This window comes from Meleagris gallopavo, chromosome 2, assembly GCF_000146605.3.
Source record: "Meleagris gallopavo isolate NT-WF06-2002-E0010 breed Aviagen turkey brand Nicholas breeding stock chromosome 2, Turkey_5.1, whole genome shotgun sequence".
Taxonomy (NCBI): Eukaryota; Metazoa; Chordata; class Aves; order Galliformes; family Phasianidae; genus Meleagris; species Meleagris gallopavo.
In genome coordinates, this window is record NC_015012.2 from 32758008 (window position 1) to 32773869 (window position 15862).

General features: G+C 51.6%; 2 protein-coding genes across 3 annotated transcripts in view; one reads left to right on the forward strand and one right to left on the reverse strand.

The window, feature by feature from the left end:
* SLC35B2 (solute carrier family 35 member B2) overlaps nucleotides 1–6253 on the forward strand; it is an 8678-nt gene extending 2425 nt beyond the window's left edge. The window contains exons 2-5 of the mRNA XM_031552184.1: nucleotides 62–208; nucleotides 2078–2271; nucleotides 2673–2833; nucleotides 4071–6253. Of these exons, the coding sequence (XP_031408044.1) occupies nucleotides 62–208; nucleotides 2078–2271; nucleotides 2673–2833; nucleotides 4071–5009 (1441 nt within the window). The 3' untranslated portion in view covers nucleotides 5010–6253. The remainder of the gene's footprint in view (nucleotides 1–61; nucleotides 209–2077; nucleotides 2272–2672; nucleotides 2834–4070) is intronic.
* Nucleotides 6254–9528: 3275 nt separating this feature from the next.
* HSP90AB1 (heat shock protein 90 alpha family class B member 1) lies at nucleotides 9529–15508 on the reverse strand. 2 transcript variants are annotated; one of them, XM_003203925.3, is made up of 12 exons: nucleotides 15467–15508; nucleotides 15224–15370; nucleotides 14865–15071; nucleotides 14479–14638; nucleotides 14176–14309; nucleotides 13422–13733; nucleotides 12831–12996; nucleotides 12456–12646; nucleotides 12061–12208; nucleotides 11534–11802; nucleotides 10742–11075; nucleotides 9529–10068 (listed from the first exon to the last, which is right to left on the reverse strand). In XM_003203925.3, the coding sequence occupies exons 2-12, from the start codon at nucleotides 15368–15370 to the stop codon at nucleotides 9959–9961; spliced, it is 2178 nt and encodes a 725-aa protein (XP_003203973.1). In that variant the 5' UTR covers nucleotides 15467–15508; the 3' UTR covers nucleotides 9529–9958. The 2 variants fall into 2 exon arrangements, 1 of the variants encoding a protein (XP_003203973.1); XR_792494.3 differs by lacking the exon at nucleotides 9529–10068 and adding an exon at nucleotides 11295–11406 and having other exon boundaries at nucleotides 10983–11075.
* Nucleotides 15509–15862: the final 354 nt, after the last annotated feature.

Here is a 15862-nt window from a genome sequence, read left to right on the forward strand (position 1 = left end):
GCTCTGAGGCGCCTTTCACCGCTCGGCCTGCCGCCCGCACGGCCCCCTCCCACCTGTAACACTGGCGGCCCTGTTCCCTCCGAGTCTCGGCGGGGAGAGCGGAGCCGGCGGCCCTGAATCTGCGTCTGGGAACTGCTGGTGTGCACATAGAGAGCCATTGTCCCGCTGTATCCTCTTATGGGAGAGTGGAGCTGCTCCAGTGCTGGGGGTGAGGGGGAACAGTCCTGAATAGGGGTGGCTGGCTTTTGGTCTCTGTCAAGTTGATGGGACACATGGCTGTGAATGTAGCAACCGACTTTGCAGTTTGTATCAGACTTAAGCAAAAGCAAAAAGCTTTTCTGTGCCCTCTCCTTGGCAAGAGAGCTGCTGCGATCAGCCAGGATTACCTCATGCAAACCTGGAGCACGTGGGCAGCATTCAGCCCCCAGTGCTACTGCTGAGCTCTTTTCCTTACATCCTCCAGCACCCGTGCAGCCTGCAGAGCAGCCTGCAGTGCCTCTCAGCAGGAGAGAGGTCTGAAAGAGAGGAGGATAGAGGCAGAGGTGTCAGACTTTCTGTTTTTTAATGAAGAGAGAGCAGAGGAATAGGAAGCAGGCACAAAAACCTGCTCCCAGCTGTTTGACTTCTACCCAGGATGGGAATTTTTGGGTCCTGTAAGTCACAGGAGGGTGAAGCTCAGCCTTGGCTTATGTCAAATTGTTGGACTCTGAGGCCTGTCTGCAGCAACTGAAGTTTAGAAAAGCCCCTGAGCCCTTTCCCAGGGCACAGGAGGACAGTGGGAAGGGAGAGCTTGTTGCTCATAAAATGGCAGGGGACTTTTTTGCCTTTACAACCCTAGCTTTGTTAGTACAAGATTCTGCGATTCATGAATACTGGAGACCACAGCTGTGGTCTCTGACACTGAGGGAAGGTACACAGGGCCTAAATTCCTATGAATCACTCATTTTTTGCAGGAGGAGCTAGCATCTTCTCTGGCCCTTTTCATCACAGAAACCCAGAGCTTCATCTGGTGCATGTTTATGTACCCAGCCTTACAGCACCATCACTGGCCCCTGTGAGACGTTTTCTGCAGGGGAGACTGAGGCAAGAATGGAGCATGGATCAAAGATACTTCCTCCCCTGCTGCAGAGAGCTGCTTTGACCTTGGAGCAGGCTGCTGCAGGAGAGGAGGATGCCAGTGTCCTTGGGTGCAGAAGTCTATGCCAACTTCCTCCTTGTTGTGTATCTGCTGCTCTTGTTCTTCGTGTGGTCCGCTAGCCTGGGTTTGCTTGTGTAATGAAGGGGACAGTGGGAAGAAGTACAGGTGCATTACAGCTGTCATAAAGCTGATCAGATCATCCCTCAGGAGTAATGCTGAAGAACTTCAGATGCCTTTGCAGATATCACTGGTAAAAACCCAACCAGCCAGCTGATAAGAAGGTTCCTTCCCAACCTTGCTCTCTGGCTGTGCCTTGTCAAGTGGGTGAGCCCTGGTAATTTCCTCAGAGCTGCAGGGAATGCCCTGGAGCGCTGCCCCAGCAGGGAGATGGGCAAGCCTGGCAGCCACATGCCCCCCTGGCTCTCCTCTGTTCACCCGGTGTAGTTGGAGGGGAAGTGCTTGTTCTGAAAGAAAGGCTGCTCTGGCTGCAGGCTTGTAACATGAGCTGCTAGGTCGGAGTCTCTTTCCATTTGATGACCTTTTATTTTTTCCACTCAGAAGAAAGAAATCTGCATTTAGCTGTGCTAAAGTTTAACCTGAAGAGGTGAGGTGCAAGGTGCTCCTTGCATTTGGAACAAAGGCGTTGTCAAAACCAGCCCTTTACAACAGCATTCAAACATCCTCTCCAATCCTGGAAGCCCAAGCTTTTAAGTCCGTGTGTTCCTAAGCCAGAGCAAACACTGTTAACAGATGCAAATATAAACTCCAGAGGACCTTTCCTGCTCTGTATTCTGTGATAACTGCTGTCATTGCTGGGGTGGGATCTGGGTGCTGCCTGCTGGTCAGGAGCAATTTGGGAGGTGGGTGGTGCAGGTAGGGTAGGGGAGCAGGCAGGCTGTGTGCTGGTTGCCTACCGTCTGCCTCTTTGTCTCTCTGCAGATTTTGTGTTCCCCTCGTACTGGCTGCTCTACCCATCATGGCTACTGGTGAAGAAATGCCCCCTGCCTTGCAGGACTCCTGGGGGGACTTCTGGCTCTTCCGTTTCTTTATTAATGCTGCTGGCTACGCAAGTATTGTAATACCAGGATTCCTCCTCATCCAGTACTTCAAGAGAAGGAATTACCTGGAGACAGGTAAGGGCAGGCAACAGCTTTCCTCCAATATCTGCCTCAGTGCTGACAAATGGTTCTCTTGCTGTGCTTTGTTGGACCAGCGCTGAGCTGGGCATAAACCTCCATCCCTAGGAGCTATCCTGAAACAAATCTCTCCCAGACTCCCATACCAGTAGATATGGAAGTTTGTTCTGAACAATTCGGAGTCTGCCTGAGTCAGCCCAATCCATGGCTGCATAACTAATACGAGAATTTGTCTGCTAAAGGCTCCAGTCTCCATCTGGTAATGCGTGTAGTGTAATGAACTGACTGTTAGTCACAGAGAAGGTTAGTAAGGAAGGAGCCTACACCTCTCAAGCTGGTGTGGCTTGTGGTACCCAGGCTGTGGTTAATTCTGTGTCTGCGTTCTCTTATCCCTTCAGGCCGAGGCATTTGCTTTCCTGTCATCAAATCATGTGTGTTCGGCTCTGAGGTGAAGACTGTACATACAGAGGATGGCTCCCTGCCACCCCGAGTAGAGCCTACAGAGTCCTCTACAGCCCGACAGATCTTGAAGCTGCTCTTCTGTGCTGCTGGTCTACAGGTAGGGGCCCTACGCATGTGTGCATGGCCGTCCCACTCAGGGTGGAGGGACTGGAAAATGAGTTTGTACTGCCAGTTCCTTGAAGATGCAGTGCTTTACTTGATAGGGCAGGGTTGGAGGCTGGGACACTGCCCCTCCATCAGGATAATCCACCAGGGTTGCTGTAACCTCTGAGGGACCATTCTGGTGTCATCTGGATTGTCACCTCTCTCATCTATCCAAATGCAGTCCCCTGCAGCCACGGACAGGGAGAATTCTGCGATTGAGACAGATTGTCAGGGCTGCTCTTGTTCCAGCTCCCATCAGAGGAGCAGGTAGTTAACACACAGACTCTCTTCTGGGTCACTTTCTGGAGCTGAAGGGTTCTGCCCTTGATAGATTGATCTGGATACCAAGGAAGTACTGAATTCAGCTACAAAAATAGAGGATCTTTTAATTTTAGTTTCCTTGAGTCTCAGCTACAATCTAATCATCATTAGGAAAGATAGCTTTTTGGTTCTTTGAGGACTAAAATTAATTATTATATGAAACTCACAAATCTTGCAGCCAATAGAAGACGCTCACACTCTGGCCAACTGTCCCAGCACATTCAAACTTTCAGACACCACCATTTCATCTCTCTGCCTTAGTTACTTGGAAAAGAAAAGTCCATGTTATTTTTGTCAAAGGCTCAGTGCTGTAGCACCAGGGCTGCGTAAGTAGTGGAGGTGACAGCCAGAGCAGTGATTATCCCTGGAGAACAATTTTGTCTGCTAGAAACTAGAATTGATTTGGGTGGTAAAACTTGGTCTGTAGAGCTGGAAGTGAGAACCAACAGAGAGGCCATTGGGAAAGCTGCCAGGACCTGCTGCAGGGAGCTGGCACCAAAGCCAGAGCTATACATCAGTAATGTTCTCTGATCCTGTCCATCTGGTTCAACAGGCAGTTTAAAACAAGTGTTTTCTCTATACTGAGGTGTTGCTTTGTGGGCTTCTCTTTCCTTGTAGAGGCTGTACTTGAGCAGGGCTGATTTTGTTTGGCTCTAGTTGTTCCTAAATGTAACCACAAGGTACGGTGGGCTCCTGCAGGTTGGTTGCAACAGAAGCAGTCCCATCTCCTGGTGTGTCAGGAAAGCACTGCTATGAAGAGGATGAGGCAATGACAGGGCAGACAAGGATCTCCTGGGGTCTATTCTTCCAATGGTTGCTTGTAGCTCTTGGTGTGGATCCTAATTCCCTGTGCTCCCCCTGCTTTGCAGGCCTCCTACCTCACCTGGGGTGTTCTCCAGGAGCGTGTGATGACAAGAACATACGGTGCTACTGAGACGGACCCTGGGGAGAAGTTCAAGGACTCCCAGTTCCTAGTGTTTATGAACCGCATCCTGGCCTTCACCGTGGCTGGTCTGTACTGCGCCTTGACCAAGCAGCCGCGCCATGGGGCTGCTATGTACAAGTACTCCTTCGCCTCCCTCTCCAACATCCTCAGCAGCTGGTGCCAGTACGAGGCACTCAAATACATCAGCTTCCCCACTCAAGTGCTGGCCAAGGCTTCCAAAGTGATCCCTGTAATGATGATGGGTAAACTGGTGTCACACAAGAGTTACGAGTACTGGGAGTACCTGACAGCTGCCCTCATCTCTGTGGGGGTCAGCATGTTCCTGCTCTCCAGTGCTCCCAACAGACACGTGTCCACTGTCACCACTTTCTCTGGTGTAGTCCTCCTGGCTGGCTACATCGTCTTCGACAGCTTCACATCCAACTGGCAGGATGCCCTCTTCACCTACAAGATGTCTCCTGTACAGATGATGTTCGGTGTCAATGTCTTCTCCTGCCTTTTCACAGTGGGCTCGCTCTTGGAGCAGGGTGCTTTGCTAGAATCAGTACACTTCATGGCTCGTCACTCAGAGTTCATGGCCCACGCAGTGCTGCTGTCAGTGTGCTCTGCCTGCGGCCAGCTCTTCATCTTCTACACCATCAACCAGTTTGGGGCAGCCGTCTTCACTATCATCATGACTCTCCGCCAGGCCTTTGCCATTCTCCTCTCCTGCCTCATTTACGGGCACACTGTCACTGTTGTGGGTGGGCTGGGCGTAGCTGTCGTTTTTATGGCACTCTTCCTCCGCGTCTATGCCCGCAGCCGCATGAAGAAGCGCAGCAAGAAACTACCGCCAGGGGAGACCCCTGTCCAAAAGGTCTAAGGAGCTGAGGCCAGGGTCTCTGAGCGGTGCCTGCTGTCCTGCCTCTGCTGGGGGGCGCTTGCTTGATCTGTCAGAACCCACTGAGGAGCCAGGTGGGGTATCGTTAGGCTGGACGAGTGACTCACTTTTCCACCTGCTTTTCCTGGGGAAGGGGCTGCAACAAGCCCAGGGAATGCTCTGGGCTGCCACAGCTCCAAACCTTCCTATTTGCCTTAATAGGTCAGAGACTTCCAGCCAAGACACAGACCTAGGGGCCTGCGGCTGCAGGGGCAAACCAGCGTGGGGCTGCTGGTGCTCCTGCCCCCCTGTGTCATGGTTTCTCTCTAAGGCCATTGATTGAACAAGAGAGCTCTTTTCTGTGGCAACATCTTGCCTCCAGCTTACGCACCTCCATGTCTGTTGCTACTACAGAGCTCAGCAGGAGGAGGGGGCAGGAAAAACACTAGCTCTGTCTTTGAAATGCCTCTGTATGAGGCAAAGTTCTGAACTGAGCCTGGGGGAAGTAGGACAGAAACTCCCAGTCAGTCACTCCAGCCTCAGGCTTTCTTCCCAGGAGGTGCTCCAGGTAGGACAGGCACCGCTCAGAGAGGACCTGTCTGACCGCAGGCCTGGGATCTGCTCTGGGAGGGCATGCTGGAATCCCAGTTTGGTTTGTCAGTCCCTCACCCCAGCTCTAAGTCAATTTTCTTTGCTCTTCCTAGACCAGGCTGATTTTTATGCAGAGACAGAGGCTGGCTGATGCATTTCCCAAGGCTTGCTGAGTTATTCTAGGTTGCTTTTCATTTACATCCGCTACTATTACAGGTCAAAGGCTACAGTGCCCAGAATCCCCAGCATCACCTCAGGGTGCCACAGTTTCTGGACTCCGTAGCTGCCATTCAGAGAAGCACAAACACCCACTTTTTTTTTTTTCCCTGCCAACTGGAAGTATCAGCCCCACCTTTCTTGGGGCCTAATCAGAGCCCCACAGTGCCTGGAGGTCTGCAGGAGGGGACAGAGCCCTCTGTCATGGCTCATCCCCTCTCCACAGGCAGCAGAGGATGGAGGAGCAGGTGCCTGCCCCCAAGCAACAGGGGATGTGGCAGTTGGAGGCTGCTCCCACTGCTCTTCCCCAAGCCTGGGTTGTACCCATTAACCCTTTTCTCCCCATCATAGCCTGACTGACAAGTCAGCAGTTTTGGTACTTTTGAAAAGCAACTTTTTTCTTTTTATTTTATTAAATTAAAAATATGCTGCATATAGTACTCCAGGGGTAAATGGGTTTTTTGTTTGTTTTCTTTCCCCCTGTATCTTCTCTCCCACTCATAGCTGGAGAGAAGAGACTAATGCCCCAAGCTGTTCCCTAATCTCCCTAGAAAACTTTGCTACGCTATCTCTCCTTTCCAAATATGGGTATTTGGAAATACAGCTCCAAAGCCCCGTGGTCCCTCCAGGCATGATCCCTGCACGCACTCGGCTTGGAAAACATAGCCATGCTCCGACCTCTGCTTGTGCTGGTGAGTGCATCAAGACCTGCAACTCTGTACCAGCTTAATCCTGATAAGGATTGGGGACCACGCAGGGAACCCTGGAGCCAGGTGGGTATAGCTGCAAATAGAGTAGATGGATAGAGATTATGTAAATGGGAGCCAGAGCCCCATTGCTGTAGTGAGGCCTTCATGGGGTGCATTTGCACCAACAGCAGCTCCACAAGTCCTGTATAGACCCCTGGTGCACAACTGAGGGTTGAAATAAACCTTCACTCTATGCTCGTGCTCTCTGGGCCTAGCAAGGTCTGGAGCCAACCACAGAACCTTGCCCTGCAGCTAGAGAAACAGGAGAATCAGGTGAGGGTTACAGGAGAGACTGATTAGGCACATTAACAGCCCGCAAGGACAACAGCATCTGCCGAGCACAGCACTGAATTTGGCTCTAGCAGTTTCATCCAAGCTCCTTTACTACTTTCAAAATCTTGAAAGTGCCTATATTACACAACTTCACAAGCCCTGCATCCTTCCCCTTGCATCCACTCTTTGTTTACCAATTCAGATTCCCCCAAGTATCTGCCTCACGGTCTGCTGCCAGACTGAGAACGTTTGGGTTTTTTGGGTAAGATTTTTTTGGGGGGAGGGAAAAGGGGATGAAAAGGGAAGGAATGGTAAAGTTTCTTTCTGCCACACTGCAGAACAGGAACCCGTTTTCTCACTTAAATGATAATGGAGGAAAACAAACAAGGAAAATGCTTTAAGTTGAAAAGAATCAATGTTGAGCTCACTTGGCAAAAGTTCCCTATCCTGAGAGAAATCCTGTCTCCTTTCTCCTGTCTCAGAAAGACAATTACTCTGAAAGAGTTGGCTAGCACAGCTCTAGCTGTACCCTGCTGGCTTGCACCCAAGCAGCACCATTGCAGCACTGTGCCCCACAGTGTGCAGCCATGAATCCAGCTCCCAGTAGGGCTTGAAACAGGGCCCAGCTATTCTCTACCTCCCCTTTCCCTTTTCATGATGGATGCTGGCTGAAACACCCACTCCATTTTATGCATATGCTGGTTACATTTTGCCCCGCTGTGCTTCCCCTTCCTCTTTCTCTTCATTTTATTTCAATGTCTTCTGCCCTTGTAGCAGCTTTCCACTTCATTCTGCTCCTGCTTCCTCTTCCTGTTACAATTCCACCTCAACTTCCACATCCAGCTGCCTTCTGCCCTTCTGCTTCTTTCCACTTCTCCCAGTTCTGCTTCATTCCACTTCCACTTCAGCTTCTGTTTCCTCCCTCTACTTTTGTGTCAACTCTTTCTACTTCTGGTTACGCTTCCGATTTGAGTTCCTCCTCATTCTGCTCCTTTCCACTTCTGCTTCCTGTGACACTTTTATTTCAATCCGCTTCTGCTTCCATTTCCTTCTGCTTCATTTCCCTTCCGGTTACACTGTAGCTTATAGTTCTGCCTTGTTTTGCTTCTGATTCCTTCTGCTTAAACTTCTGGTTCCACTTCAACTTCTGGTTCCGCTTCCACTTCTGCTTCTTTCTGTCCTCGTAGCAGACACCTTCCACCCTCACAACATTCTGCCCTTCCATTTCTGATTTCTTTCACTGTCACTTCCACTTCTTTCCACTTCACTTTGCTTGTGCTTCCACTTCATCTTCCATTTACACCTCTGCTTCCTTCTGGTTCCACTCCCCTTCTGCTTGTCTCCTTCAGCTTCTGTACCTACCATTGCAGTACTGTGACCTGCAGTGCCTTGGTGTGCAGGCGTGACTCCAGCTCCCACCAGAGCTGTCTCTACATCCTACTTCCCTTTTCAAGATGGACGCTGGCTAAAATGTCCACTCCCATTTTGTGCCTGTGGCTGCTGGCATGCAGTCAAGTATGACTTGATGTCACTTTCCCCTTCCCAACCCCAGAGGCCAATGTGGCAGAGGGTGACAAACCCTACAGCTTTAATAAGTTTGATACAAAGAGCAGATGGCTCAGATGATGCCCCAGGCCTCTCAGTCATCCAAGAAACAGGTTAAACCCAAAGGGCTGCAGAAGCCTTAAAACAGCAGACTGGATGGAGGAGGAGAAATGAAGTCTGGAACAAAACCGGCAAAAGCAGTTTGACATAAGAGCTGAACAGAGGCAGCTGAAGTCCCCAGCAGTTACTCTCCCCCCACCCCCATCTCAATTCTGCTGCAAGGGAACGAGCAGATGGCTCCTGTCACTGCTCCAGCCCAGAGACAGAGAGATGCTCTGATTACACCAGCCAGCAGCAACACGCACTCATGTCCTGTTAGCTCATTCAGCTGAAAAGCTGTTAGCACAGCTTGAAAAGGTTTCTGCACCAGCTGCAGGTCATGCAGGGCTGTAGGCAGAGAGCTGGGGAGCACCTCTCCTGCCCAGCAGGTCCTTTCTCACCTACCCTCTCTGTGGTGCCAAAACAGGGAAGTAGCAGAGATGAGCTAAAGCACAACTCAAGTCTAGTCAGAGCAGACCCTGCATTCACATGGCAGTTCAGAAAGAGTGCAACAGTTTGAACCTGTGGCGGTGGCTTTATTAACTACAGAGGCCAAGAGCGTTGAAGGCAGGCCACCTATCTCTCCCCCAACTTCTGGAGAAAGCTCTGGCTGTGCTGCAGCCCTCTCAGCACGTGCAGCTGACACTCAGAAGAGAAAGGGAGCCAAGGCCACAGCTTGATGCAAGTCAAAAGACAGTTTCTTCAAGGCAGGCTCCTAAGTTCTCCTCTGAGCCAGTAATCCCCCCCCTCACCTTGTCCCCTGGAGGCAGGGATAGGGAGTGGTGCAGCCAGAACAAGAACCTGTCTCCTGCATTCTGTCTCCCATAAGTGCTACCCCAGGTTCATATAACCCCCTGCTCATACATGGCAGGGGATAAGAGTCCCAGCAGCCCTCCAATACAAGGAACTGTGCCCACAGGCAAAACAGGCCTGTCAGCCCTCTCAGCACAGCACCAGCTGGTCTCTAGATAACTTCCCTTCTAGGGCTCAAACCTATGGAATTGAGCATCCTCACCTTCCTCTTTCTGGGCATGAAACACAATAGAACCTTTTATGTAAACCTTGATCTTTTGACACTTTAATTCCAGTAGAACAAAACATCAGGAAAATCAATGAAAAATAACCAAGCCAACCAAAATACAATCCTACTCTGGGGGGGCTGGAGAGAAAGGACTCTTCACCTCAGCTGAGCATGGAAGATCCCATGGGGTGTGAGAAAGAGGAAGACTGACCCCTCCACACCTCCATTCCCCATTAGATGATCTTACACAAGTAGAAATACACACAACAGACATGCCCAGGGCTGCCTGACTTGCTCATTACTGACAAACAGGGAATCCTGTCTCCATTCCCCACTACAAAAAAAAATTCCAGAAGACACCATCAAGGAGCCAGCAGCCGGTGGGACCAGAGACCCCTTTTCTAAACAGACATGAGATTGGACAGAAGTCTGGCAGGAGATGGAAGAGATTTCCTTCTTTAGTCCACCTCTTCCATGCGGGATGTGTCTTCATCTCCCTCCAGAGGTGGGACTTCATCAGGAGGAGCTGTATTGGACTCTTCTGCAATCACCTCATCTTCATCAATACCTAAGAGAGAAAAGGGAAAGAAGAGATGAAGCCTCCAAGGGACATCTGAGTCCCACAGTCCCACAACAAAGGCTGGCTCATCAGGAGCCCAAGCAATAGCACCCAGGAATTATGTCAAGCCACAGCACTTCCTGATTTACATTTATGCCTAAAAAGACAGTTTGAGACAAACCTGAATGTAAGCAAGCTCTTTGAACACATGGGCTGAGCCCTCTTTCCCGTGGCAGACTTTTGACATTTACTGCAAGAACCTCAGTGATGTCACCTGTGCAGCCTGGTGGTGGCCATGAGGCCAGGACAACCTTGCTTGAGATTTCCACTTGCCCCCAGCCTCCTTACGCACCCAGCTACTTCGTGTATCACAGCAGCACTGCTCACTCCTCTCATGTCTCAACTACACATTGCTTTTGCTGCACAGGCCACAGGAAGCTAGGCTGCCTGCTTCTGCCAAGGCATGTCATTCCTTCCTAATAACTTCTGTAGGAAACTCCAGCACAGACACCTTGGGCACCTACACAATGTCAAGCTAGGAGCAAAGGTGAGAAGGGAACATGGATCTGCACTTCCACAGAGGCTTGGGCAGGTGATTTCACAGCAGGTTAAGAAAATCCCATTTATATAAGGGGAGCTAGCCTTGCCCAGAACCTTCTCCGGAAGCTGCATGGACACGTACCAAGCCCCAGTTTGATCATCCTGTAGATGCGATTGGAATGGGTCTGAGGATCTTCCAGGGAGAAGCCAGAGGACAGCAGAGCAGTCTCAAATAGTAGGACCACCAGGTCTTTGACAGCTTTGTCATTCTTGTCAGCATCAGCCTTCTGGCGGAGCGTTTCCACAATTGGGTGGTCAGGGTTGATTTCCAGGTGCTTCTTGGCCATCATATAACCCATGGTAGAGTTGTCCCGCAGTGCCTGAGCCTTCATGATGCGCTCCATGTTTGCCGTCCAACCGTATGTGCTGGTGACAATGCAGCAGGGAGATGAGACCAACCGGTTTGAGATAGTTACCTGACAAGGTAGCCAAGAGTTAGCAGAGCAAGGCTCCCTGTGTACCCAAGAACAGACCCAGCCCCAATACACAACACCCCATGTAATCATCCCACATGTTCACCTGAGGACAGCCCAAAGCAAACAGTGATCCTTCAAAACAGCTCCAAAATTGCTCGACAGAACAGTTTGGACAGCTCAGCCAGCACCTTCTGTACCCACTACGTTTCCCACACTTACCGTCTCCCATCAATGCACGTATTTGGGTCAGTGCCCCTCGCCTGCAGCCTGGCTGCTTAGAGCAAGATGGTGCAGTGCATGCTGGTACCTTCAGTCTCCTTTAGCGGCTCCTCTGCAGGAGATGAGGGAGATCAGAGGCATGCATTGAGCTGGGACCCTTGTCTGCATCACGGAGGGGCCCAGCCCTCCTCCCACCAGCACAGGATACAACCCTGGGCTGAGCTCCTCAACCATCTCACCTTCTCCACCTTCTTGTCCAGGATTTCCTTCATGAGTTTGCAGAGGGTCTCAAACTTGGCCTTGCTCTCCTCCATCTTCTTTTTCTCCTCCTCATCCTCAGGTAGCTCCAACCCCTCCTTAGTAACTGACACTAGGGTTTTCCCATCAAACTCCTTGAGCTGCTGCACGCAGTATTCATCAATAGGCTCCGTCATGTACACCACCTCAAAGCCACGCTTCCTCACACGCTCCACAAAGGCTGAGTTGGCAACTTGTTCCTTGCTCTCCCCTGTGTTTATGGGTTTAGAAGAAAGATGTCACCAAGATTTAGGAGCTGCTTACAGTGTGATAGAAAATACCAGTCTCTCAGAGCCCCTGATGTAAAGTTGGCTGCAGCTAGGGCTCTGGGCTTGATAACCTTGCCCCAGCACCCAGAGATGGTCTGTCTTTCAGCAGAGAGGGCCTGCTGAAGACAGCAAAGATTTTCCTGGAAGAATTTAAAGCTGGTAGATAGATAACCTGCTTCATCAGCAGAGATCTGGCTCACCTGTGATGTAGTAGATACTCTTCTGTGACTCCTTCATACGGGACACATACTCTGAAAGTGAAGTCATCTCATCACCTGACTGAGATGTGTGGTAGCGCAGCAGCTCTGAAAGGCGCTTTCGGTTCGTCGAGTCCTCATGGATGCCCAGCTGGGGGCAGAAAGCATGCATGTGGTCTCCAGAATGGAACTTATATACACTTGGCTATCCCTAAGACACAACTATCTCCTAACAATAAGAGTCCAGCTGCCCACTGAAGCTCTCTGAGGCACTTCTGAGGCCCACCTCTACCCCAACACCCTCACAGAGAAGATGCGATGCTGGAACAAGCCTGTTCCTAAGGCAGGTGGGTCTCAGGTCCCTCCCTACTCCCAGTGCACTATGTCCAAGCTCTCACCTTCAGATTCTTGGAAAAAGCCTCATAAAATTTCTTGTAGTTCTCTTTGTCCTCTGCCAACTCAGTGAAGAGCTCCAAGCACTTTTTCACAATGTTTTTGCGGATCACCTTGAGGATTTTGCTCTGCTGCAACATTTCACGAGATATGTTCAAAGGTAGGTCTTCTGAGTCCACAACACCTCGGATGAAGTCTAAGTAAGGGAAACAGAAATTAAATTAAGATCTCTGGACTTCATTATAACAGAAGTGTTAAGACAAAGACTGCTGTCAGCCCACTGCAGTTGGCATCTCAGCCAGCCACTTCGCACTGGGAGCCACAACCAGGCTTGGGGTGTCCCAGCTAAACCTGGGAAACTGAGGCAGGGGGGCTCTTACTCAGGTACTCAGGAATGAGCTCATCACAGCTGTCCATAATGAAGACACGCCTCACATACAGCTTAATATTGTTCTTCTTCTTCTTGTTCTCAAAGAGATCAAAAGGAGCACGGCGTGGAATGAAGAGCAGGGCCCTGAACTCCAGCTGCCCTTCCACAGAGAAGTGCTGTGGGGCCAGAAATGAGAAAATGCCATTGTCTGTCCCTTCTACGCTTTGCTGCAAGCACCTACATCGGGCAGGCTGAACTGCTGCTCCTCAGCACTAGGGCTAGCAGAGGGACACAGCATGGTCTCCTGCAATACAGCCAGCAATTTCCCCTCTTCAGCCCCACTGCTACCCCCAGCATGTCCAGGCTTCTCTGGCATCCAGTAGGTCTGGACAGAGAAATCATAGTTCTCTGAGGCTCAATATTCTCCCGTTCAAGTTTCTAGGCTGCCACTGCCCACCCCTCCACCTGCACAAAAATCAGTAGAGGCTGCAGCATCAAGTGGCCCAGGAACCTTCAGATTTGTACCAAAATGGTGGCTTTGGGTACAAACTAGAAAGGGGCCCTCTGTCCCTCCAGGAAGCCAGAGTGGCCCAGGACCCACCTTGACCGCCAGGTGGTCTTCCCAGTCATTGGTGAGGCTTTTGTAGAACTCGCCATACTCCTCCTGGGTGATGTCATCAGGGTTGCGGGTCCAAATAGGTTTGGTCTTGTTCAGCTCCTCCTGGTCAATATATTTCTCCTTAATTTTCTTGGTCTTTTTCTTCTTGCCTTTATCTCCCTCCTCCTCCTCCTCCTCATCAGAGCCCACATCCTCAATTTTTGGTTTATCCTCATCCTTAGACTCTTCCTCTTTCTCAGCTTTCTCCTCCTCTGTTTCATCATCACTAATCTCTTTCTCACGCTCCTTCTCCACCTGTGGAAGAAAGGACAAGAATCAGGGTCATAAACCCAGTTTTAGCTCCAAGCAACCGCTACCGGAAAATCTTTCTTCTCTGGACAAGCAAAACAGGCATCCTCTTGGGTGTAGATCACTGTCCAATACATACAATGGCTGGAAATAGGGCCTTTCCCCAGTCAATCCTACAAATCCTTGCAGTGTTTATGTAATAAAGCACCGTGTCTGAGAAGACAGCAGGCACAAAACCCTCCGCCTTCCATGGCTAATTCAGATGGCATTCAGCTGTACAGATCAAAGATTAAATACATGTCTGGATATTAATCACGTTTGCCTCCAATCCCTCATTTCCTCTGGACACGGAAGATGGTAGCTGTCCTTCTCCCATATCTTCCTTCCAGAACTTCTCATCCCTCCCTCCCACTTTCCCAGGGGTCCCCACAGTACTTCTCTCACATACATAAAGTGTGATGGGGTAGCCAATGAATTGGGAATGCTTCTTCACCACCTCCTTGACACGCCTCTCCTCCAAATACTCTGTCTGGTCCTCCTTCAGATACAGGATCACTTTGGTGCCCCGTCCAATGGGCTCACCTATTGTGTGAGATGACAAAGCTGTGGGTTTCAGGGTGTGGTGTAGAAGGGCAATGCATAAACAGGACCGGTTTTGGAAACATAACTGCTACTTGATAACATAACGTTAAAAAGGATTAAAAGGACTGCCCATCCAGCAGAGATACACCTGGTTTTGTGCCATACGTACCATGGTCAGTCCGGACAGTGAAGGATCCCCCAGCTGACGACTCCCAAGCATACTGCTCATCGTCGTTATGCTTGGTAATGACCACCACCTTCTCGGCCACCAGGTAGGCAGAGTAGAAACCCACACCAAACTGCCCAATCATGGAGATGTCTGCGCCTGCCTGTGAGGGCAGAGGGAGAGAAAGGACACAGGAAGCGTTTGCAACAGCTTCAATCAGCAGAGAGCTGTGTCAGCACACACACAGATAAAGGCACAACAGGCAGCCAGCTCTACTCTCAGCACCTCCCCGCTACTGGAGATGTGGAAACACGCTCGGGTAGGCCGGCAGCTCCCGCAGCAAGGAAGGCAGCGGGGCCAGAGATCCCACACAGCCGAAAGCAACCCACCTGCAAGGCCTCCATGAAGGCTTTGGTACCCGATTTGGCAATGGTGCCCAGGTTGTTGATGAGGTCGGCTTTGGTCATCCCGATACCAGTGTCCAGCAGGGTGAGCGTGCGGTCCCGCGGGTTGGGGACGATGTCGATCTTGAGGTCCTTCCCGCTGTCCAGCTTGGAGGGCTCGGTCAGGCTCTCGTAGCGGATCTTGTCCAGCGCCTTCAAGAGAGAACGCGTGCCGCTCGCTGCCGCCCCCTACCGGACAGCCGCCGCCAAGCACCACGTGCCTCACCCCACTGCTGAGCCCCTCAGGGCTGCCCCAGCTCCCCCGCCCCCCAGCAGAGGAAGACCCTCCCGCGGCCGGGGCTCACGTCGGAGGCGTTGGAGATGAGCTCCCGCAGGAAGATCTCCTTGTTGGAGTAGAACGTGTTGATGATGAGCGACATGAGCTGCGCGATCTCCGCCTGGAAGGCGAACGTCTCCACCTCCTCCTCTCCATGCTGCACTTCTTCGGGCATCTGCAAGGCAACCCCACGCCGTTTGTACCGGGGCTACAGGAGTAACTACAGCGATAACAGCCCACCCAACCGGCCCCGACCCAGCGCCACCCGAACCTCGCTGCCTGCAGTAGGGCGGCGCAAAAAAGAACCCCCACCTCCCGCCTCGGGCTCCCTTATATATGCACGGTGCGCCCCGCCCCGCCCGACGGCTCCTTCCGCCTTAAAGCGGCCCTGCAGAACGCGGCCGCCCGCAGCGGTGAAGTCGGGCGGGGCTGCGGGCCGCGCTGTGGGCCCATCTCCTCACCCCTTTAACGGTGGCGGTGGTCCGCGGAGGAGCACAGTGTCAGCGGGGTGGGAGACTGTCGCTGTTCCAGAGAGTTCCACGCGACCCCCGGCGGCGGTCGGGCTTTTGCGGGTCCGCGGGCGCCGGCCGGTGTCTGGGAGCGGACGGCCGCGAGGCCGTGCAGTTCTACTCCGCGGCACCAGGCGGCACTGCGGTTACTCCGAGGT

Bases quoted from the DNA above. Each gene is read 5' to 3' on its own strand.
- HSP90AB1 (XM_003203925.3), bottom strand. From the start codon at position 15,370: ATGCCCGAAGAAGTGCAGCATGGAGAGGAGGAGGTGGAGACGTTCGCC. The intron at 13,734-14,175 runs GTATGTGAGAGA...TTTCTTCCACAG, and splicing joins GCTACCCCATCACACTTTAT to GTGGAGAAGGAGCGTGAGAA. The intron at 10,069-10,741 runs GTACGTGTCCAT...TTTCTCTCTTAG, and splicing joins GATGATCAAACTGGGGCTTG to GTATTGATGAAGATGAGGTG.